This window comes from Rattus norvegicus, chromosome 6, assembly GCF_036323735.1.
Source record: "Rattus norvegicus strain BN/NHsdMcwi chromosome 6, GRCr8, whole genome shotgun sequence".
NCBI lineage: Eukaryota > Metazoa > Chordata > Mammalia > Rodentia > Muridae > Rattus > Rattus norvegicus.
The window spans coordinates 103,793,779-103,817,629 of NC_086024.1; the positions used below are offsets into that span (position 1 = coordinate 103,793,779).

Here is a 23,851-nt window from a genome sequence, read left to right on the forward strand (position 1 = left end):
TCTTGTCTCCACTTAGTCATTCATTTGTTTTATTGTTGTCTCTCACCTATTTTCTCATATAATTACTGAGACAAATAATCCTCTTCCACTGAGTGTGGACTACTCACCAGACAGACATTTTAATGAACCTGTGTGTGTGTTTGTGTGTGTGTGTGTGTGTACCTGCTTGTCTATACATGTACCACATGCATGCAGTGCCTGTAGAGGCCAGAAGACATCTGATGGAACTGGAGTTGTTGTGAGCAGCCTCATGTTGGTACTGGAAACTGAACCCAGGTCCTCTGTAAGAACAACCAATGCTCTTTTTTTTTTCTTTTTTCTTTTTTCTTTTTTTTTTTTTTGGAGCTGGGGCCGGAACCCAGGGCCCTGTGCTTGCTAGGCAAGCGCTCTACCATTGAGCTAAATCCCTAACCCCGCAACCAATGCTCTTAATCTTTTTTTTTTTTCTTCAAAAACCTTTTTTATTATATACATTGTAGCTATCTTCAGCCACACCAGAAGAGGGCATCAGATCTCATTACAGATGGTTGTGAGCCACCATGTGGTTGCTGAGATTTGAACTCAGGACCTTTGGAAGAGCAGTCGGTGCTCTTAACCACTGAGCCATCTCTCCAGCCCCCAATGCTCTTAATCTTAACCACTGGGCCATCTTTCCAGCCCCTCAAGTAGTAGTTTTAAATCCTTACATCCAAATCCTTTCAGAAAAGAACTAGTCCTTATCCCAGGACCATTTTCAACTGGTCTTGTGTGAACGTCAACTACCAATATTTTTGAAATGGCCAGTGATCTTAATAGATGGTCAGTCAGTCTCGAGAAACAATGATATAACAGGTACCATAGAAAACCCAAGGACAGCTTGAGAGGTCTGGACAAACCTTTCCTTCAGAGGGAGAACAGAAAGACTATGACAAGTTCTAGGATACTCATTAGGACAAGGTGAAGAGCACAGGCCAGGGGAGCCGGTGCCTGGCATGAGGGCCTACGAAAGGGCAGATTCTGAAGGGGAAGCGAGACCAGATGTCTCTGTCAAGCATCATTTCCACAGACCTCTCTTCTCCTTACCTTAGATCCCATGTACAGTGCCTGGATCTCATGGTGTCGGTCAGTGGTCAATTCTCCATAGAAGTGGGAGGTGAGGTAGTTGGCCAAGAAGTGTGAAGTGGCTAAGCTAGGGTGCTGGTCAAGGGACCTCTCTGTGACCTCAAGGCACATGGTAGGGTCAGGGATTCGTTGCAGGAGCTGTAGCAGAGGGCAGAGGGGGAGGTGAGACCTACAGAACTCTCAGCTGGCCTTGTTTGGTGTGAGGAGATAAAATTTAGGTTTGTTTATTTGGGGCCAATTATCTTTCTCGATTCATTCTCATTTGTTGTCATCCCCCTGCCCCCATACTTTACTAATGAGCCGTGGCTTTGGGAGGACCCAAATGCTCCATGTGGTACTTAAGGTCTAGTCACCTAGCTCAAAATGAATGTACGTGTCCCCAGAAGCACGGAAGGGGCAGGTCTGCAATGGCAAGTACTTTGCATGGGATTCAGTAGGAATCATGTGAGTTGGGTAACCTGGCCCCTCCCTGGATGAGAAGGGTGAAGAGGCAGAGCTTACCTGAAGAGCCTTTTCATACTCTCTTCTTTCTAGCAGGTAGAGAAGATGCTTGTGATGCAGACTGACCAAATGTTCTCTTGGAATGGGGTACAAACAGCCCCACTCCTCGCATAGTTCATACTCCTGGAAGGAAATGCACACCGTCAATCAGTTTCTTTACATTCCTACCTGTTGGGGCTGGAGAGATGGCTCAGTGGTTAAAGAGCATTGGCTGTTCTTCCAGAGGTCCAGGTTCCATTCCCCGCACCCACATGGTGGCTCACACCTATAAACTGCAGTTCCAGAGGACCTGGCACCCTCACGCAGGTGCAGAAAAAACCCCAATGCACATGAAATTAAAATAAACAAATCTTTAAAAATTGTACAGTAATGCAGCCTTTGCATGTACCACTTTCTTTTTCTGAGACAGGGTCTCTCTACGTACGCCCTGGGTGCTTTGGAACTTGCTATGTAGACCAGGGTGGCCTTGGATTACATAGATCACCTGCATCGGCCTCCCGAGTGAAGGGATTAACGGTGTGCACCATCATGTCTGCTTCTTACCACTGCCAAGTCATCCCAGTGCACTACTGTTTGGGGTGCCTCTCTATGCGTCTGCCTGGGCCTGCCTTCCTCACCATGATTCTTTTCTTTTGCTTTTCTGGTGATGGTCAGGTGCTGTTGAATTCTGGGATAAATTCTGTCGATATTCACGTCACATCGCTCTGGGATGCATCTTACATTGCCCTTCCTTCTGAACTGTGAGCCACTCAAGAGCAGGGACCGAGCTTAGTTATGTGTGTCTCAGCACCGTTTCGTACAGTGCTTAGCAACATTTAGCAAGTGTTTCCGGAATAAGCATCTACATTGGGAACTTTGATTTTTCAGCTTCTTAAAAAGCAGCTACATTGCTATTAGTGCCAAAACGGACTATAAATCCAGAAAAGTGATTCATATTCATGACCAATCATGGAAATGCAACTTGGATCAATAAGATGCTACTGAGTGGCAAAAAAAAAAAAAAAAGGACAATATAAAAACTTGGCAACGCTATGGAGCAGTGAGAATAAAGCTGTGACCTCTGATTTGCCGAGAGACTTGATTTCATCCTGGTAAAAAGGATGCTCACGATAAACAGCATTCCATGTGTAGGAACACTCTGCATGCAGGACAGGAGAGCTCACACAAGATCACTAGCCTGACAGGATTACCTCGCGCTCTCTCTGGGTTGGCAAATCTCACAACTAAAAGGGACAAAGATTCTGCTGTAGTTAGGAAGTACGTGGACACTGACACCTGCAGTGGGCTCACCCACTGGACCAGCTAAGAAGCTATAGCCTGTGGAGGGAGAGGAATGCATCCTGGATCAGGTACCTGTGATCCCAGCATCATGTCCATGACAGTTGATGGGTCTTCAGCACAGCAGCTCCTCAGGGTCTGCCAGTCACACCACACTGGAGGATCCTGTAAACCTAGGATCTGAGGAAAGATAGGCCGACCCATAAACCAGCTGGTAGCCGTTCCCTCCATGAACATGTCGTATGTCTATGGAAGGGCTGTCTCTAGAGCTCCGCCCTGAGTCAAGCTGTCTGAGCTTTCCAGGAAAGAGGGGGAAGAAAGCAAATGAGCAAACGTTGTCTAGAGACAATAAAGTTCACCAGGAGTTAAAATCGGGGGAAAGTCTGACCAGCAGTCAGGGTAGGAAGCTCTCACTAGTGAGGACAGTCTGGCCTCCTGGGGTCACTTGTCCCCAGTTTTTCTATCTCAAAACTCTACCCAAGAAGTTCTCCCAGCCTGAATGTCCCGAGGACCATCCTTCCCATAGCACGTAAGTGAAAACTGTCAGGAGGCACACGAGACCCTTCTCCCTGACCACGGACACCTTGCCTGGTGAGCTCCAGGCTCTGTTCTAGGCCACAGGGAGGTTCGCGTGCACTGCATTCTGGTTATGTAGCTGACCTGGGACTGTCTCCCTGAGCCTCTTCAGCTTGAATATGACACACGTCCCACAAGAGTCTTCCACTTTTTTCTCTCAATGCCACAGTCTTTACCTTCTGGTAGACCCGCAGCTCTGTCAGTTTCCTCTGCAGCTCAGATTTTAGTTCTTCTGGGACAGCCATGTCTGAAACACAGTAAGCCAAGATCTCCAGGCAGGACTCCAGGGGCCACTTGTCCACAAACCGTAGGGCCAGTTGACTTCTCAGGGATGCGTCCTTCACGGGAAACAGGTACTGCCAACCTTCCTTGTCTGTAAGACAGAACAATGTTCAAGGGCAGCAAGCCTGACACAAAGGAGCTCAAAGGCCCAAGTTCAGAGGGCTTTGTTCTATCTTATGACACAGGATCGTGGAGGGTCCTTCAATCCACGTGACTGGAACTAGGCTTATACTGGAACCATTACATGACAGAGAGAAACCCTCTGCTCCTGTCACAGTCATGACTTTCTGAAGGGAGAGAAGGAGGGGAAGGACAAAAGAGAGGAAAGGAAATGAAGGAAGGAAGGAGGGAGAGAAGGAAAGAAGGAAGGCAGGCTTCTAATATTTTGTTCTACTGCATATCTGGTGCCTTTGCAAACTCATCTTGTCAGTAGGGCTTTTGTGCTCCTTAAAATTTCCACCCTGCATCCTATATATACATTATTGTAGGTAAAAGAACTTTATTCCCTAAATATCCTGTCACCAAGTAGAACTCTCTCTTTCCTACACCCATTCATAATTTGATCTTAGAGACACAAAAACATAGACCCCAAGCAATTGATATCATACAGTTCTTTTAGTGGGTTTCTTAACCTTCTTGGAGGCCATTTTCCTTTCAAAGGGTAGCTCTGCTTCTACAATAGAGCCACCCTGAACAGCACATCTGGCATTTGCTCTCTCCAGTGGAGCACTACAGCTCATTGGTTTTCTATATTGATTATTCATGCTCTTCCATTTATTTTTTTGATTGTGTGTGTGTGTGTGTGTGTGTGTGTGTGTGTGTGTGTGTGTGTGTATGTATGTGCATGCATGCGTGTGTGTGCATGAGATTAGAAGTTGCTGTTGGGTATCTTCTATTACTCTCTACCTTAGCTTTTTAAAAATCTTATTTATATTATTATGTGTGATATATGTGTATGTAGTACAGCTGCACGTATACCATGGCAGAGGTCAGTCTTGGGAGTCGGTTCTCTCCTACTTTTATGTCAGTTCTGGGATTCAAACTCAGGTCACTGCACTTGGTGGCAAGCACTTTTAACAGCTAAACTATCTCACTGGCCTCAGACCTTAGTTTTGAAACCTGTCTTTCATCTACCTGGAGCATGGTTTTTGGCTTGACTGGCTGGCCAGATAGCCCCTAGGATCTACTTGTCTCTGTCTCCAAGTTCTGGGGTTAACAGTTGTGCGCTGGACCACATGTGGCTTTTATGTGATGCTGTGGGTCCAAGCTTAGATTCTCATGCTTGAGCAGCAAGCCCTTTCTTCGCCTTGCCATCTCCCCAGTCCCTTGTTTTGTTTTGAGAAAGGATGGCCCCAAACTTTCTTTAGCTCCCCAAGTGCAGGGCTATGAGCATTGATAACCAGGCCCAGCTCACAGTTCATTTTGCATAAGCAGTTCTATTAGCTTGCGGACATTCCAGTCCCTGTACTTGTGGCCTCTGGCTGCCTTCTTCATGCTGCACAAGCAGAATGGCATAGCAAAGACCATGTGGTCTAAAAGGTCTCTGTAGGAAAAGGTTGCTAAAGTCTCTTTTAAAGGTACCACTTAATTGAATTCCATCCTGGGCCTCTGAAGGCAGGCCCAGATTGTCATCTACACACTTGACAATTCTGATATGCAGGATTGAAAACATTGGTTACAACACCCATTGTAAAGTGAGATTATAGTCTCCCTAGAGTTGCTATAAAGATTACATGTGATCACACCACCGTGAATGCTAAGTGATGTTAGTGCCAAGGAGAGGGGGAGGGAGAGTGTCCTGCTTACCACACACAGTAGCACAGGTCAGGACCGAATCCCGTACACTGCTCAGGTCGTCCGAGTCTTGCCCATACACGTCAATGAGTTGAAGGGCCCGTGGCCAATCTCTGGCCACCAAAGCTTCCTCAAAGGCCTCAGTTACTACATCCTGGGCCAGAGTAGAATGTAGGCCCAGAAGCACAGTAGAGAGCCTGGCCTGACCACAGAGACTGGCTGCCAGACTTGGTCTTGACTCAGATGCTTGCTGCAGAGGCTCCCAGTTAGCCAGAAGGGCGGCCTCAAACACAGGAAACTGTTCCAGAAGGTGCTCACACTCCTGGGCTACCTTCTCTGCAGTCAGAGGTGCCTCCCTGCGACCACGAAGTTCTTTCCAAGACAGGCTGGGTCTGCTGACCTTTGTCCCCCGGGAAGCCCGCAGACAGGCCACCATGGCCAGTATCTTTGAGCGAGACTTAAGGAAAGCCAAGGCAGAGGCGGTGAAGGCTGGGAGGGAATCCTTTGGGGAGGAATCAGACTTTCTTTCTGCTGAGGGATTCTCGCTCGGTCTAGGGGAGCCCAGTACAGAGAGGGGCAGGCCATCCAGAAGGTGAGAGGCGTGCCCCTGAGCCAGCATGCCTAGATGGGCCGTGAGGGATGAGGCCTGCTGGCTTTGTCGAGACAGGCAAAGAGTAAGGGGCTCACAGCAGCAGCTGACAATGACCTGAGGCACACTTAGGTTGAGATGCTCTTGGGCAAGAAGAGCTGCCAACCTGGTGGAAGAGAAGAGAATGCATGTGAGGCCTGAGCACATAGGCACCATCGCCCAGTCTTTTGTTCGTTCATTCGCTCATTTATCTTAGACTAGGTTTTACTGTGTAATCTTGGCTGGCCTTACACTTGCTGACTTTACCTCCCAAATGCTGGGCTTGCAGGCAGGTGTCGCTGCACAGCAAAAAGGAATGAAAGCTCTTAGTCATTCTTTTGAGAGTCATCTAAAAGGCAGCTCCCCAGACATGCTACACAGCTTCCTTTCACTTCACAATCTGAGGGATCCATTCATAGCCTTCTATAGGGAGGTGATTTTTCTATAGCTATAAAGTATTATATAACTTAATGTACCCCATCTTAGTGGACCATGGGGGCTTCTGGTCCGTTGCACATGTACACTTTTCATATATGTACAACCAAGTGTCAGGATAAAGTCCCCAACATGGATCCCTAAGTTAAAAGACCCATCAATTTGCTTAATTTTAAATAGCACACAAAATAATAGATTTCATTATGATGTTTCTATAGTTTCCTTTTGTGGACCATTCTCTTTGACTCTTCTCTATCTGCTGGCCCCCACCTCTTTCAACTTTAGTAGCTAGACAGGGTTTCTCTGTGTTGCCCTGGCTATCCTGGAACTCACTTTGTAGAGCAGGCTGGCCTCAGACTCCGAGAGATCCACCTGCCTCTGTCTCCCAAATGCTGGGATTAAAGCCACTGCCCCCTGGCTGTCCCTTGTTTTAATATCCTGTGTATCTGACACAATACCCAGCTATCAAACCTCTTCTTCCCATCTTGTCCCCTTTCTAGTTATATGACCTATGATCATAAAAGTATATATTAATCCAAAGCTAGGATCTGTATATGCAGAGGATATACAGTATTCGTCTTTCTGAGTCTGTGTTACTTTCTTTAATATAACACTTGGACATTCATCCATTTTTCTGCAACTTCGTCTTTCTCTGTAGAGAATTGGCTTCCATTGTGCACACGTAGTGCATTCTCACTGTCCACTCATCTGCTAATAAACACCCCACCTGTCCCATTTCCTGTAGTTGTGAATAAGTCAGCAACAAACATGGCTGTGTAAGTATCTCTGAGGCACAGCAGAGAGTCCTGGATACACAACAATGGTGTAGCTAGGTCATATAGTAGTCCTGCTTTTTGATCTTAGAGAAAGCACCACACCGCTTTCCACACTGCCTATCCCAGCTTCCTCTCCCACCAGGGCTGAATGAAGATCCCTGCTTCCCTCACCTTCACCAGATATTGTTGTCACATGCTTTTCTGATCGAAGAATGGCATGAGGTAGAATCTCAAAGTAGCTCTAGTTTGCATTTCCGTGGTGGTTAAGGATGTTCACTACTTTTGCAAATATTTATTGGACATTTGTGAACAATTTTTAATCTTAGTAGATAATGATAAAGTGCTTTCCCACAGGAGCTATAGCAACTTTTATACCTTACAAGCAATAGTCTCGAGTCTGAGAATGCTTATTTTCCTACAGGCTACATGACCATCACTGCTGAACCTCCGCCTTTGCTTATCTGTCGGTAAGGAGTCACCATTAGTATCCTACTTAGAACACACACTAGCGGAAGTGAGAGAGAAAGAAAGGAAGGTTGTTGAATTTGAGCCTGCTATGAAAGAATAAAAATTTTCACATGTGAAGCTTACCTGTCGGGGGGAACTTGTCTTTCGAGCAGGAGATGTGACACCAGTTGGGAAGAGCTCTGCTGCAGGAGAACAAAGGGATTTCCAACCTTGACCTCCACATTATCTGAGAGAGTAAAGAAATAATCTTTGTTTGCCTTGCTGGGCACAACTGCTCAGGGCTCTGTTTCAGAGGATGGATGAGTCTACTGTGAGCGACAATGAAGACAGCAAGAACAGTCTTCTGTTGACTTATAGTAGGTTAATCTACATCACAGCCTTAAAGACTTCCAGCCCAGACACACTTCAGTGGCCAGTCTAGCCACCATCCATACACAATGCTCACTGTAACCTGACTGCCGATGAAGCTGACAGTTTGAGCATCCGTCTCTGAGATGCCCTGAAGTGTTTTGGCTCCTGGAATGCCTGCATGCACATAATGGGTTACCATGGGATAGGATCTACGTTTAAACATTGATGTTTTATTGATATCTTATGTACAGAACCCAAAGGTAAGATTATATGGTATTTTCATGCATCTGTGTTTTAGCTATGAGCTGTCAAACCATTTATGGCATTACATTGGTGGTTAAAAAGGTTGGGAATCTGGAAAATTTAAAATTTTCATTCATTCACCTGGAATTTACTACCAACTCCAGGAAGAATCTAGGACTCATGCCAAAAAGCCTGAGTTTTCTACTGGGCTCTTAAACCCACAATGGACCGTAGGCCTGACGGAATTTTTTGTTTTGTTTTGTTACAGGTTATTATATAGCCCAGACTGGACTGGAACTCCTGATCCTTCTGCCTCTGCACTCCAAGTTTTAGGATTAGAGGCATGTGCCACTACACCTGGCTTCAGAGATGTTTCTGAGACACTAACTTCATGAGATGTTATTGAGAACTTCCAAGAGCTGGATATTTTTACTTAGCAGAAAGATGCATAAAAAGAGAGTAGTAAGAGATTTACAAATCTGATATCCTTGGTTATTGTGTAACTAGAAAGAACTTCTTTTTTTCAGTTTCCTTGTATAGCCCTGGCTATCCTGGAACACACTCTGTAGACTAGGCTGGCTTAAAACTCACAGAGGTCTGCCTGCCTCTGCCTCCCGAGTGTTCGAATTAAAGGCTGTACCACCAGTGCTTGTGTTAGAAAGAGCCTCTTAATGAAGCCCTTCTCTTCCTTTCCTTAAATAACTGCCAGTCATGACTCCATATCTTTTTCACTACTCACCAGGGTCCGAGCTCAAACTCCGAAGGAGGACTTTAGCCAGGCTGCTGCAGTAGCTGAAGAAGGCTCCCACATAGTCAGTCTGTCTAGGGCCTGCCAGTGTCTGTTTTCCCAGGGTCTTCTGGAGCAGCTGACTTTGGATGTGCACGGGGTGGGCCTCTGCCTCAGGGGCTTTCTGGGCTGCCTGCTCCACTAGGCAAGTGAGTGGAGTACTCTTGGGCTCTGTGAGGAATTCGGGTGAGAGAAGAGATATTGCTTTATTCTATGCTTCTAGCTTTGAGTCAATTTCTAAAAAGAAATATCCTATTTATTTATTTGTTGGTTTGTTTTTGAGACAGGGTTTCTCTGTGTAGCCCTGGCTATCCTGGAATTACTTGCTCTATAGACCAGGCTGACTTCAGATTCACAGAGATCTGCCTGCCTCTGCTTCCTGTGTGCTGGGATTAAAGGCATGGGCTACTCACATGGGCTCAGTTTTCATTTTTACATATGTGCCAGTGTATGTGATTTTGGGTGCCTGCAGAGGCCAGAAGATGATGTGGGACCAACAGGAGCTTGAGTTCAGGTGTTTGTGAGCCACTCAATGTGGGTGCCAGGAACTAAACTTGGGTCCTCTGGAAGAAGAAGTCCTCTTAACCACTGAGCCATCTCTCTGACCTCTCAGCTTTGGATCAATTTGTGACCCAATATGTAACTGAGCTTTCTACATAAGTACACTGGGTATCTATAGGACATACGTGAATATGTAAAAACCTCACTTAGAAGGTAGACAAGACAGATAAATATAAATCCCAGTTTAGCCATATGACCAAGTGATCTCAGCCAGAAAGAGCCTGGAGTTTAACAAAAGCAGGCCATATCGATCTCTTATGACCCTGCTGTCTCTGGGGTGAAGCATCTTTATGAAGAGCATATGAAGTTTTTTGAGGAGGGTTGGCCAAAACCTACCTTGTACCAGCTAGGTATATTTCTTACCAGGAGTTAAAAAAAAAAAAGTACCTGTTAGTAAGAGTGTCAAGTGTCCTTCCAATTGAGCTGAGGAAGGAGGTGCAGTTCTGAGATGTGCCTTCCTTGGCTAGAAAGGGCTGACTGAACCCAGCTCTAGAGGGCAGAGCTTCTGCTCTAAAATGCTCACACAACCTTGGCTGTCTCACCTCCCTTTTCTGCTGCTCTTTTTTGCTTATCTATTCCTGTGCAGACGGACCTGTACCTGACAGCGTTAAAGCCTCTCGCAGCGATTGGAGAGCCTGATCTAGCTGTTGGGAAAGACTGGTATGGCTGGCAATGCAATCTTCAGTGAGGCTGGGCCAGCACATCTGAAGCAGCTCAGAGATGCTGCACCGTGGAGCGCCTCCTCCTCTTTCTTCTAGAGTCTCTGTGGGAAGCATGCGAAAAGAAAGAGAGGAAAAAAATGTCTACAGGCCCATTGTTCCAAGACCAGAAGAAGCAAAGATGGTGGAGTAAAGCAGCTTACCTGATTTTGTTAGTCCTGTTACCGTAAGGGGATAACTGAGAATCTTACTAATTTGCTGCAGGACAAATGGAAAACCTCGCATCCCATCAGGATTCAGGACGACCTGGTCTAGCCTTCGACCTGAAGTAGACAAAAGAGAAAATGGATTTCAGAGCTGATGCTCCATTTCGCAGTTTCTTGTGTAATCTTATCTTTTCTAACAGTAATGGCAAGGTACACCTTGTGTCACTTTGGGTGACAGCAAGCTGACCTGGTGCATGCCATGTCTCAGGCTCCAGAACTACCTTGGTGAGATGCCTCAGCCATCAGCAGCAGGTTCAGAATCTCTGGCATTTCTGTGGGATTTGTTGGCTAAAGACAAAGGGACACTTCCTGGGGATTCATCTTCCTATTCTCTTCGGCCATGGGCCTGAGCTGGAATCAGATTTGTCTTTTCTAATTGCCCAAGGCTATCTTCATATACCTTCCCATACTCTTTCTCTCGGATAGTGGCTCTCAACCTTCCTAATGCTGTGACCCTTTAATACAGTTCCTCATGTGGTCACCCCTCAATCATAAAATTATTTTCATTGTTACTTCATGATTGTAATTTTGCTACTGCCATGAATTGTAATGTAAATATACCTGTTTTCCGATGGTCGTATGTGACCCCTATGAAAGGTTGTTCAACTCTCAAAGGGGTTGTGATCCACGGGTAGGGAACCTGCTGCTCTAAGAATTCCATGTACTTGTCCTAGGACATTTTCCTGTACCCTGGTCTACAGATTTATAGCAGTCTCAGGCTACTGTCAACATCTTCACCAGGAGGGGCCTGTAGTCTCACGGTACTCGTTTCTCTGGATTTTGTAGGCCAACAGATTGAACCAAGGGCCCCAGTCTGCTACACTCTCACCCCACCCTCTGTATCAGTCTTAAAGTATGTTGCTTTCTTTTTACAAAGTAGCAATTGCTGGATTTCTTTGTGGCATCATTATGCCATAAGCCTTGTCCTTCCCTCCTGTTTATCCTCCTCTCTCTTCTGCTCTGGATCCCTCTTCTCTATAAACCTGGTTACCCTCTGATTTCCTTCAAGTTAATGATAAATGAAAAAAAGGATTTCCCTGAATGACTGCAGACTGCCGTCTGAATATGAAGAGACACTCGTAATCTATTCTTATGCCATTAGGATGAGGGCATTAACTAATGTTTACTACCTTCTTCATGTCCTCCCCTCCCAGCTTCTTAAAGGTTTGATGAGCTCTTTGGTACAACTGAGAATGAATGAATGAATGAATGAATGAGTGAAAGGGGATGGAGGGAGATGAACCCCTCCTTCCCCACTTACCCCGGCCCTCAAGGCTGCTGCTGAGTCGCCGCTCAGCTGTTTCTAAGAGCTGTTTGCAGGTCTTCCAGAGCTGGCACTGGCAACAAGCTAGGTCAAATGCAGCCATGGCTGGGGGGCTGAGGTCTTCCAGGACCCCTCTAAGAGGAGTGTTGGTTTCTGTGAGAGCAGCATTTATCCAAAAATCCTCCTGGAGTGTGGGGATGGGGTCTTCGGAGGGGCTGAGGAGCTTGTCAGTCACATCAGAGATGGAGTAAAATACCATTCCTGGATATGCAGCATTGGAGGAAAGCACAAAGGTTAGGGGGATCCTCCCTACCACCTGTATTGTGGAAAGCAGTTTGCCTGAGGCTCTTCTGCACAGGACCTATGTCATGCTAGGCTTTCATTAGGGCCCATTCATGGGTCACACTCTAAAACACACTGCTAAAAAAAAAAAAAAAACCATACATACACCATGCTACTCTGTCACAGCCCCTTTCTGTCTGAAACATTGAAACGATGTGCCTGTCTATGTTTCAAATCGGGACTGGGGAGATGGCTCATTGGGTAAGAACACTTGCTGAACAAGCACAAGGACTTGAGTATGTATTTTAAGTAGACACTGAAAAGTTTCTGGAAGCACACAGGATGGTAACCTGAGTCTGGGGACAGGCAGGAGAGTTGAAAATGTGGGACAAGATTCGCTTTAAGAAAGAAGAAAGGTAGCTGCTGGAGAACGCTGCCACTGCTGGGAACCACGCTGTGGCCCCCAGGTTGCACACGTTAAGAAGTGAATTTTTTTTTTTCTTTTTTAACTTTAGGAACAATCACGTGATACAGCTTACTGTGGAACAAATGCAGGGAGGGGAACTACTCCTAACATCCTCCAAAGGCCCCATGAGTGATTACAGAATGCACTGGGGCAAACCTCTTTCTCTTCAGCTTAAGCTGTGGAGGACAAACCTGGGTGGCAGGCATGTGAAACCTCTTCAGGGAGGCTTCGTGCAGCTGGGAAACTGCTCAGAATGTGTCAGGAGAGCTGGTTTTTAGGACACGTGTCCTGCCATTTCTGTCAACTTCTCATGATCTGGGTGGTTTCTTCCCTTAAGCCACCACCCCAGCTGTCCCCCAATGTTGATGTCAGCAGGGAGGACAAACCTGCTGCTGCAGCACTGCCAATGGCCTGTAGAGTCGAGCGCCCACTGCCAGTGCGCCGGACGGTGTTGTTACCCCCATCAGAATTCTGGTTCTCAATCTTGTGTTCCACTCGGGCCAGCTCCTGGATCACCTCTTGGTAGCGCTCTACAAACATCAGCTCCCCGGCACTAGGTGAGGACTTCAGGTTGAACATGAGCACCACCTGTCATGAGAAAGGAAGGGGTGTGATGGTGGTGGGTCCACAGATGCCGGGAGCATCCAGATAGGATGCTGGGCCAATTCATCAGACCATGGACCTAAGATGGCCACTTTACAGGACTAGAAAGCAATGGATTTTATTTTATTTATTTATTTTTTTTGAGACAGGGCTTTTCTGTGTAGCCCTGGTTGTCATGGAACTCACTTTGTAGACCACATGGCCTCACTCCACCTGCCTCTGCCCCCCACGTGCTGGTTAAATTCATGAGCCACTACACTCAGCTGACACCGAATGTTAGGAGACCAAATCCAAAAGGGCTTTACAAAGTCCACAAACCAAAGGTACAGTAGGAAATAAGCAAATAAGATCAGTGATTTCAGAGGAAGCACCTATGCGAAATACACAAAAAACATTTTTTTCGATCAGGAATTTAATTAATGATACTCCTTTCAATTGCAATGATGAAATACTGTGACCAAAGCAACTTGAGGAGGAAAGGGTTTATCTGGCTTACACTTCCACATCACTGTTCATCCCTGAAGGAAGTCAGGACAGGAACTCAAGCAGGCCTGGAATCTGGGGGCAGGAACTGGTACAGAGGCCATGGACAGGTGCTGCTTACTGGTTTGCTCCTCTTGGCTTTCTCAGCCTGCTTCTTACAGAACCCAGGGGTAGCTCAGCTCGTCAATCACTAATTAAGAAAATGCCCTACAGGCTTACCTATCGCCTGATCCTATGGGGCCATTTTCTCAGTTGAGTGTGGCTCTTCTCTGAGAATACACACACACACACACACACACACACACACACACACACACACACACACACACACACACACACACCCTAAGACTTGAGGAAAGGAAGACAACTGTAGGTAGGGTATTTAGAGGAGAAAGCACCATGCAACTCCTAGTCCAGCTGTTAGGAAGCAACAACAAACAGTGAGATCCAGGATTCATTTCTGATCCAGGAGTGTAACTCACTGTGAAGCCTAGCATGTGTGAGAGCCCTGGTTCAATCCGTGGAATTACAAAAAAAAAAAAAAAAAAAAAAAAGAAACAGTGTGTGTGTGGGGTGGGGTGGGGTGGGATGGGGGTAGGATCCCCTATCTTGTCCAGAGGTTCCTATTTATTAAAGTAGGAACTCTAAAAGGTACTGGGGGAATTAAGGAAAGATCATCTCAGCATAGAGTTTCCCCTAGATCTACTTAGCAACTGCAGTCACATCAGAGAAAATTCTAACCTAAACGTTTGGTCATGGACCAGCAATAATTTTCAAAAAACACATTGAGTGTTTGAAGCATAAGTGGTACTTAATGCTATTAAGTTTAGACAGCACATGGTTCCTGCGCTCCTCATGACTTCTGTATAATCTTCTTAGCCACTATAAGGTGGGAAAAGCAGGAATTATATACTGAGCAACAATTCTCCAGGGAGGATCAAGGCTTGGCGGGCTTGAGTCTTTTGACTGCTAATTTCCTTACATACCAGAGCTCTCCAGTTTGCTACTTCTATGCTGTGTGGTGAATGAACTGTCATTCTATTTATTACCAGAAGTGATTTTTTTCAAGACAGGGTTTCTTTATGTAGCCCTGGTTGTCCTAGAACTTGCTCTGTAGACCAGGCTGGCCTCAAACTCAGAGATCCAACTACCTCTATCTCCCTTGTGTGGAGATTAAAGGTGTGCATTACCATGACCAGCTCTGATTTTTTTTTTCTTTTTTTTTTTCAGAGCTGGGGACTGAACCCAGGGCCTTGCACTTGCTAGGCAAGCGCTCTACCACTGAACCAAATCCCCAACCCCATCTGATTTTTAACTATATAAAAATACAGATATGTTCACAGAAGTATGAAGAAAAAAACAAAAGTTTCACAGCTATGAGATAGTGAGATTGTGGGTATTTTATTTTATTAACATACGACTTCTATTAGGAACACAAATAACTCAATGTCTCTAAGCCTGCAGTACTGAACACAGGGCCCGAACACTTACAAATTCCTTTCCATTTCTTTTGCTCAGCGGGACATCCTGCGAGCACGCCCAGGTACTTTTGGTGTCACATACATTTAGCTTTCCCTGAGGCAGGATGTGACAGCCAGTTAGGGGCTCACTCAGCAGGCTTTACCATGATGAGGTGTGGCTCTGCTTACCTGATGGGCTTCTGCAAAGTTCCCCCTGAGGATGCAGGATGCCAGCAGAGACTCTGGCGGGGAGAACATCATAGGGATGATCGAACTCTGAGGTTGGGGCTGAAACCGGTTGTCTGCCTCCACCTGCCCAGACACAGCACTCAGACTCCCTTCTGTTGGGTGTACGAAAGTTGGAGACATTATGGGGCAAAAAACTAGTTGTCATCTCTCTCCATATTCCTATGTTTTCTCTAAAAGATTTGTAAATGACTTCTGCTATTATTGCTGTTTACTCAAGACAGGGTTTCTCTGTGTGGCCCTGGCTGTTCTAGAACTCACTCTGTAGTCCAGGCTGTCCTTAAACTTACAGAGATCCAACTGCCCCCGCCTCCCGAGTGCTGGGATTAAAGGCATGCACCGCCACTACCTGGGTTAGAAAGAGCTTCTTAATGAAGCCCTTCTCTTCTTTCTCTCCCTAAATAACTGCCAGTCATGACCCCATTAACAAAGACTAAACATTTACTGCCGTCTTAGGATATAAGGACCAACTACCTCCCTTGAACAGTCCCCTTCTTCTCATTGCTGGATAACTGAACTGAGGGAGCCTTTTCCCCTTCCCCAGCTGACTTCTGCTGCTATCTGCAAGAATAAACCTCGAACAAAGCTTCAGTTCTAGTGTTATACCACAGGGCGTGGCAGGAGTGCACCAGGGCAAGCAGTCTATAGGTAGCAGCTGGCTGGGACGCACACACCTGAAGTACTTGTGCTCAGCTCACTACTTGTACCTTCCAGGGAAGGGTTGGAGCCTCGTTCCCGGCCATCTAGAGGTAAGAGATCAAACACTTAGTCAGCAACTCCATGTAGTGTACAAAGTGCAGAGTCAGACTACAAGCCAAGATCAGCCTAGACTAGGCTAAAGGTTGACTCAGGATGGAGGGTGGGTATGATGCGGTTCCAGAACTCTCTGGGTGGCAGTTTATACCAATGGCTTTTACCATGTGGGATCTTAAGAGTCCTAGGAACATGTGAGCAACATCTAAAGACTAAGCACTATCCACAGTTTGGTCAAACAAAGGCACAACTATCATGACCAGGAAACAATGGGACACAAGGAGGTCATGACATTTCTGACACAGAGGATGTGTCTTCAGATATGAAAAGGGAGGAAATACAGTGTAGCCTGTGGCCTGCAGAAGCCGCTTGATTCAAAGCCCAGCGGGGAGAATCTGCTCAGTTTCAGTGTCCTCAGTGCCAATGGAGGCTGTCTGGCCTAGTGTGGCCTCATGGAGGCTGTGTCATCCACCAAGGTTATCCCCTTGGTCCCCTGTTGAGGCAGCCCCATGGGTAGAGTCAGCTGTGGAGAAAAGGAAATGGGGTGCATATGCTCGGGTTGTGTGACTCGGGTGGACACAGACTCTGCCTGTGTCTCAAACCAATCACCTGAGAAGCATCAGAGCTGTGTGACACCACCACGCAGTTTCCCAGGTTTCTCTCATGTCAGCCTTGCCCTACTCAGAGTGTTTACATTCTGTGTGTGTGTGTGCATGTGTGTATGTGTGTGTGCATGTGTGTGTGTGTGTGCAGGTGTGTGTACATGTGTGTGTGCAGGTGTGTGTGTGCATGTGCAGGTGTGTGTTTGTGCACGCAGGTGTGTGTGTGCATGTGCAGGTGTGTGTGTGCATGTGCAGGTGTGTGTGTGCATGTGCAGGTGTGTGTGTGTGTGCAGGTGTGTGTGTGTGTGCGCGCAGGTGTGTGTGTGCATGTGCAGGTGTGTGTGTGCATGTGCAGGTGTGTGTGTGCATGTGCAGGTGTGTGTGTGCATGTGCAGGTGTGTGTGTGTGTGCAGGTGTGTGTGTGTGTGTGCGCAGGTGTGTGTGTGCATGTGCAGGTGTGTGTATGTGCATGTGCAGGTGTGTGTTTGTGCACACAGGTGTGTGTGTGTGTGCAGGTGTGTGTACGTGTGTGTGTGTGCAGGTGTGTGTGCATGTGCAGGTGTGTGTGTGCAGGTGTGTGTGTGCGTGTGTGTGCAGGTGTGCGTGTGTGCACGCTCGTGTGCTTGGGAATATGTGAAAGGATAGGCATGTTGTGTTTCTGCATGGCTATGTAGGAAACTGTTAAGGCCTGACGTGGAGTGGGATGATGCTTTTGTATTTTTGACCATATGCTCTGCCTAAAAGAACAGACGACAAGCATGCGTATGCCTCTTTGTCAGGTGACTGGGAACAAGGCCTGAGAAGAGAATTCTTTAGATCACCTGCCCGGGTCCTTCTGGTCCTACGACCTCGGCGGAGACTAGAATGCCTCTTGGCAGTGGGCCGATATCTTCGGGAAGGTTGCTCTTCTGAAACAGCAAACATAGGCACGGTGACCAGGTTTGATCTTGTGGAACCAGGTGGGGCAATCTTCATTAAGGTTTGCAGCAGTGCCCTGGGCTGCCATGTCATATGCCCTGGATGAGGGTGTGGTGGTTCCCACATGCCTGCCCCTTGCCCACACTGCTGGGGCTTTCTCCTTTCCTACTTTCTAGACGTTCTAGTTCTGACCCCTCCTCTCACCTGAGCTCTGGTTGCTTGTAACCACTTTGTACCGCCACTGTGCCTCGGAGAGAACCTTTGAGAACCTGTGCAGGCGGCCCTGCAGTCCATCTCTGGCTGCCCAACAGCTCTGGTCTTCCAGTAGTTCTGTCTCCTCGGGAGTCCTGTGGCTGCTGAGCTCATTGAGCTGCTCCTGAATAAGGCTGAGGAAAGCTCCTATTGCAAACTCGTCAGCCAGGAATCCACTCAGGCTACTGGTAAAGTGCTTCAGGTCCAAAAAGCTGTGTGTGTGAGGCCCTGGTGAATTGTCTTTCGGTTCTCCCTTTGGACAGCCTGGCCCTGTAGGAGCAAGGTCCCTGGGTCCCATGGAAGCCCGCTCTGACCTCCTCTCAGTTGCAGCTATGTGCTGAGGGCTCTCTGATGGAGACCACAAACCCCAAGGGCCTTTCCCCTCGATGTCATCGTCCTCGGCATAGTCCTCTGGCAGGTGAGGCTCGGGGTGAAGGTCGGCGGAGGTAATGAGGAGCAACGAGAAGATGTTTTCGAGAATTTCCAGGCACAGAGAGTCGGGGATGCGCTGTAAATACTGTCGGCACCTGGCCAGGTATGTTGGGAAGAGATGTGAAGCACCTAAGGACAGATGAGGAAGAGACCAGGGAGAGCGACGTTAGAAAGCACAGCCTACTGAACAATGCGGTGCTTCTGTTCCTAAACTTCCCCATCTACGGCAAATGCTCCGTATTTCAGCACTACGGATTAAAGAACATGGACTCCTTATCCCTCAATTCTACTTTAACTTCCCATGATGCTTAAAGAGGATCTCAGGCTGCCTAGGTCTCTTATCCCACAAGAATGTGGTGGTGCAATTCTGATCCCAGCATTCTGAAGGCTGAGGCAGGAGGGTTGCCACAAGTTCAAGGCCAGCCTGAGCTACAGAATGAAACTTCCCTAAAAAAGAAGGGGCTGAAGGTTCAGTGGTTAAGAGCACGGCTGCTTTCTAGAGGATCTGGGTTTAAAACCCTACATCTGTAGAGATGGTTTACGACCTCCGCATCTCCAGTTCTAAGGAGGGCTGAAGCTGTTTTCTGGCCTCTGTGGGCCCCAGGCATGTGCATAGTAACAGAGCTACATGCAGGCAAAACACCCACATATATTAAAAATAATCTAAAAAAAAATTAAAACAAGAGAAGGAGGGGGAGGGGGAGAAGGAGGGGAAGTAGAGCGAAGCTTGGTAGTTCATGCCTGCGATCCCAGTGTTTGGAGGCTTCAGAGTTAGAGACCAGACTAGGCTGCATCAGTTTCCATTTGGACTGACCACACAGTATGACTTAGGAAGGAAGAAGGGAAGGAGGGAAGGAAGGAAGGAAGGAGAAAGAATCGTAAGTCTGTTCCACTTGGAGTGCTGCTTCCTAATACTAAGCTTTGATTTATATCTCACATACATTAATGCATACATACATAAAGACATACACTGCATTCCCATGTTTATACCAGAGTTGATAAGAAATATTATTATTATTGTTATTATTTTACATACATAGACAGGTTTACTGGGAAGATGCTCTCAGGCAAGTTCACTGACCCCAAGGATAGAAGCCAGGGAAGTCACCATGGGGAGAGAGAAGGAAGAGAATGAGAGAAAGAGCACGTGAGGAGAGAGAGAGAGAGAGAGAGAGAGAGAGAGAGAGAGAGAGAGAGGTCTTCTATTTTTTAAATGATCTATGTATTTATGTATTTTATGTATGTGGGTGCTTTGTTGGCATGCACATCTGTACATCAGAAGAGGGCACTGGATCCCATGGGACTACAACAGTTACAGACAGTTAAACACTGTCATGTGTGCTGGGAACTGAAATTTGACTCTGAAAGAGCAGCCAGTGCTTTTTTTTTTTAATATTTATTTATTGTATGTGAGCACACTGCGGCTGCCTTTGACACACCAGAAGAGGGCATCAGATCCCATTACAGATGGATGTTAGCCACCACGTAGTTGCTGGGATTTGAACTCAGGACCTCTGGAAGAGCAGACAGTGCTCTTAACCACTGAGCCATCTCTCCAGCCCAGTTAGTGCTTTTTGTTTTATTTTGTTGTGTTGTTGTTTTTGAGACAGGGTTTCTCTGTGCATCCCTGGCTGTCCTTGAACTCACTGTGTAGACCAGGCTAGCCTCAAAGGCAGAAGAAATCCACCTGCCTCTGCCTTCTGAGTGCTGGGATTAAAGGTGTGCACCACCTCCATTCAACCACAGGGTCAGCTCTTCAACCTCTGAAATGCTATTCTCACTATGGTGTCTACTACAAAAGAAAACATTTGGCACATACTATGCTAGATGATCAGAATAAGACCCATCAAGATGTAAACAGGTCCTTCTGATGCAGAGGTTAACAAATGTATATAATTATTCCTGAGCATTTTCAAATCAAGGAAGAAGGTGAGAACCACACAAAGCAGTCACTGGGGAAGGTGTCTGCACATGCCAGGGGCAGGGAAGCTCTGTACCTGGGGAAGGGAGAGAATCCCTGCCTGGCTCCACCAAGGCCAGCTCCTCAGAGGAGGCACTGTCTCTGCAGTCCGGACACTGAGAGTGCTGATGTGAGTTCACACAGAGGGCGTAGACCGCATACTTCATGGCACAGAAGCCTTGGTAGAGGGTCAAGCTCTGACACTGGCTCAGGTGTTCAGGGACTGAGGCATCATGGGTATCTGAAGCATAGAAACAAAGGTTCAGAGGTAACCTTTTCAGACAGCAGCAAGCACGGCTGAAGCAAAGAGGGTTGACCTGGTTCTTACCCTGCTGCCTGTCTGACCTGCAACCCTCCAGGCCTTTCCCCTGGTCAACCCCAGCTTTGTCCTCTGTGCTTTCGTTTCCCTCTCAGTCTTCCTCTATAGGATGCATGGCCGCCACTGCCTGGGCCCTATCTTCTCCCTCATGTGGTTGTACCCTAGCCATGGTCCTATTGCTGTTCCTTCTTAAGTTTAAGTCCCAAGCTCCAAGTACATCTCAGTGGGTTCAGGGGCCAGATCTCAAATACATCCTTGGAAGCTTTTTGCACTTGCCTATAGGTGTGAATCAGAATTCTATTTGGGGTAGGTGGAATTTGCTAAACGAGTTGCCCATCTTTCTGGGTGGGAATGCTAGTGGGGTTTGGGGGGGAGGAACGTGGTGACAACGGTTTGTGGTGACACTGGCTTGTGGCAGATTTTTTTGGAAAGTAAATGAAAGCAACATCTTCCTGCTGGAGACATCTGTTCTCATCTGACCTGTGTAGCGGAATGTGACGCACTATGGCGATACTTTTAGATAGCAAGGAGAAAGATGGGGTCTTGATTTTTCAGGAAACAAAACAAAAAAACAAAAAACAAAGGTTAAAATGCAGTGTTTTTGTTTCTGGCAAGCCTTTCCTCCAAACTTCTTGTTCTGTTCAACAGAGTCCAAAGGAGGCGCAAATGTGCCGTGAGGAAGTTTATGAGTCCACGCACCAAGGATTTCCACAGAGCTGAGAATGCAGATGGCATTTCATAGCATGGCTTCACTGACACTCTAGTTGGTCCTGCCATGACTCCACAGGGTGACAATGGGATCATGTCCACAGGATTCTCTACACCTCCGTGGCAGAGGGGAGGGATGCCACTATCTAATCAGACTTGGGGAACACCAATACTTCGAAGGATACCTGCTGGACCAACTGCCTACCGGGTATCCTGGCAACCATGCCTAGACTCATCTCATACTTCGAGAGTCATGTGAGAGACTCTTCAGAGGGAATCCTGGCCAGCTTACCATGCTCTCCCTGGAGGTCCTTGGTTGGCACCTTCTGTAACAGCTTGAGGACTTCTTCCTCCCTGAGGGCTGGAAGGTTTGTAAGGTGATGGAGAGAGTAGAGCACTGAGTGGCTGTCTCCACCATGTAAGTGACACAAGAGCTCTCTCTTTGGTATGAGGCTGCTGGAAGGGAACAATGAGAGGGTGGGGAGGGAGGCCGTTTATAATGTTGCCTGGCAGAGGACAAGTCTGTCCTTCTCTGACCTGTAATACTTCAGGTTTCACTTTCTCAAACTATCTTTCATAGGTCTAGGAAAAAAAATGACATTTATTCACTTGGAGGGAACTGAATCCACCAAGTTAGATACTTGTCTAGAAAGGATGGAGGAAGAACCTTCCTGCTCAGTGGTGTCTTAGATGACACAAGTTCCTAAGTTCTACTTGCTCTGTAGCTCTGAAATAAGTTTCTTTGCCTTTCTTTGAGTAAGGACCCCTCCCTGCTCACCCCTCTGACTACTTTATGAGCATGGGTGAGATGAACAAAGTACTAAAGGGAAGCTCAGATCTGGGCTAAGTTACTAGGAAAATACAGGGTTTCATATACATCCAATGAACATAGGTTGAATAAAATATGACCCAGAAAAATATATGGCTAAGAATATGGATGATAATTTACTTGCTGTATAACTCTGTGCAGATTATTTAACAGTTCTGGGCTTCAGTACCTCACCTTTTTGGGGGGTGATTGTGTTTTTTGAGGCATGGTCTCACTAGGTAACCTTTGCTTTTCTGGAACCTGCTATGTAGAATGGGCTGCCTGTGAATTCAGAGAGACCAGCCTGCTTCTGCTTCCCAGGTACTGAGATTATAAGAGTGAGTGGCCACGAGGGTCCCATGTTTAAAGTGAGAATCCTGTTGGCGTCTCCTCCACTGGAATGCTGTGAGGACTGATTATCTTCTGAGGGGCTCGGAACAGTGCGTTGTAGTACACGTCTAGGGACTGTGAGCTGTTGTTCTGTCAGACTCTGAGTTAGCCTCTGGCTGTGGCACAATGGTTGCAAGTGGAACGTGGTCATTATGTTTTCCCTAACTCCTAGTTTAACAATTATTCCTGCCTGGCTAACAGTATCAATTTTCCTTTCTCAGAAATGGAGCACAGGATTGAGTCTGCCTCAGGTAGGGTAGGAAGGGAATGACTTCTCAGGTACATACCTGCTCTGCTGTACACACCACTCCAAGACTTCTAAGTGAGCCCACAATCCTTCACAGGCATCCCTGAGAAGCTCATCATGGCCTTGGTCCTATGTCAACGTAGAAGAAACATGCTGACTTAGACACCTGGCATCAGACACTGGCTGACTAGAGACTGATCTCTGTGTAGGCCCAAAGCCCCATGGTATTTGCTTCTGGAGCACCCTGAGGTGCTGAATGAGGTACCTGGTTCCTGTAGAGAGTCTGGAGTAGTCTCTTAGCTGATTCAAGGCTCTGGCAGTGTGTCCAGCCCAGGAGCACGAGCAGGTGACTGAGAGGCCTGAATTCTCTATCAAGCAGGTATCCAAGGCTTGGGAAATCTTCCTCTTTCAACAGGGTCAGTGCCGTTACCTGCAAGCCAAAGGTCACCATAGGTGGCTACCTGAACGGGAAAGGATGACTTCCAGCTTCCTTAGGATGGGATGCTGATAATGACACAAATAGTTGGTTACATAAAAATGAATGTCCCCAAAGCACAGCGTGCTAAGCAATTTGAAGCGAGGGACAGACTTCTGTTATAACCCCGTCTCTTCACATAGTACATGGCTTACAAGATGGGATTCATAAATAAAGTTCAGTTGTAATCGGGAAGGTGAGAGTTAGGAGTTAAACATCCCTGGCAGCTAGACCTAGCATGGCTGCCATGGCCTTTGCTTTCTACATCCTCCAGAGAGCCGACACACAGCTAACATCTTACTTCCTACCAAAGGTCCAACAGAATGAAAGTGACTACAGCATCCATCATGAACAGAACTGATCCTTAGAGGTCTCTCTCTAGGGGCTGCAGGATGACAACCAGAGGGTTTGTCGCTAATTAGATTGTAGGAGTTGAATACATAAGTGGGAGAGAGTTCTGGGTTCTTCTACGATGGA

At 46.9% G+C, this 23,851-nt stretch overlaps 1 protein-coding gene across 4 annotated transcripts in view; it reads right to left on the bottom strand.

Annotated features, from left to right (window-relative positions):
* Zfyve26 (zinc finger FYVE-type containing 26) overlaps positions 1 to 23,851 on the bottom strand; it is a 63,657-nt gene that overhangs the window by 28,915 nt on the left and 10,891 nt on the right. Inside the window, exons 7-25 of one of the 4 annotated variants that reach the window (XM_063261931.1) lie at positions 23,165 to 23,329; positions 22,940 to 23,028; positions 21,747 to 21,907; positions 20,465 to 20,668; positions 17,988 to 18,596; positions 17,687 to 17,773; positions 16,185 to 16,253; positions 15,454 to 15,605; positions 13,105 to 13,306; positions 11,968 to 12,231; positions 10,644 to 10,763; positions 10,380 to 10,544; positions 9,173 to 9,391; positions 7,963 to 8,065; positions 5,545 to 6,287; positions 3,633 to 3,829; positions 2,956 to 3,060; positions 1,603 to 1,725; positions 1,063 to 1,239 (exon numbers count right to left, since the gene is read on the bottom strand). In XM_063261931.1, coding sequence (XP_063118001.1) covers positions 1,063 to 1,239; positions 1,603 to 1,725; positions 2,956 to 3,060; positions 3,633 to 3,829; positions 5,545 to 6,287; positions 7,963 to 8,065; positions 9,173 to 9,391; positions 10,380 to 10,544; positions 10,644 to 10,763; positions 11,968 to 12,231; positions 13,105 to 13,306; positions 15,454 to 15,605; positions 16,185 to 16,253; positions 17,687 to 17,773; positions 17,988 to 18,596; positions 20,465 to 20,668; positions 21,747 to 21,907; positions 22,940 to 23,028; positions 23,165 to 23,329 — 3,954 coding nt within the window. Of the gene's footprint in view, positions 1 to 1,062; positions 1,240 to 1,602; positions 1,726 to 2,955; positions 3,061 to 3,632; positions 3,830 to 5,544; positions 6,288 to 7,962; positions 8,066 to 9,172; positions 9,392 to 10,373; positions 10,545 to 10,643; positions 10,764 to 11,967; positions 12,232 to 13,104; positions 13,307 to 15,453; positions 15,606 to 16,184; positions 16,254 to 17,686; positions 17,774 to 17,987; positions 18,597 to 20,464; positions 20,669 to 21,746; positions 21,911 to 22,939; positions 23,029 to 23,164; positions 23,330 to 23,851 lie in introns of all 4 variants that reach the window. The other 3 variants (XM_039112292.2, XM_039112291.2, NM_001108038.1) reach the window with 3 other exon arrangements.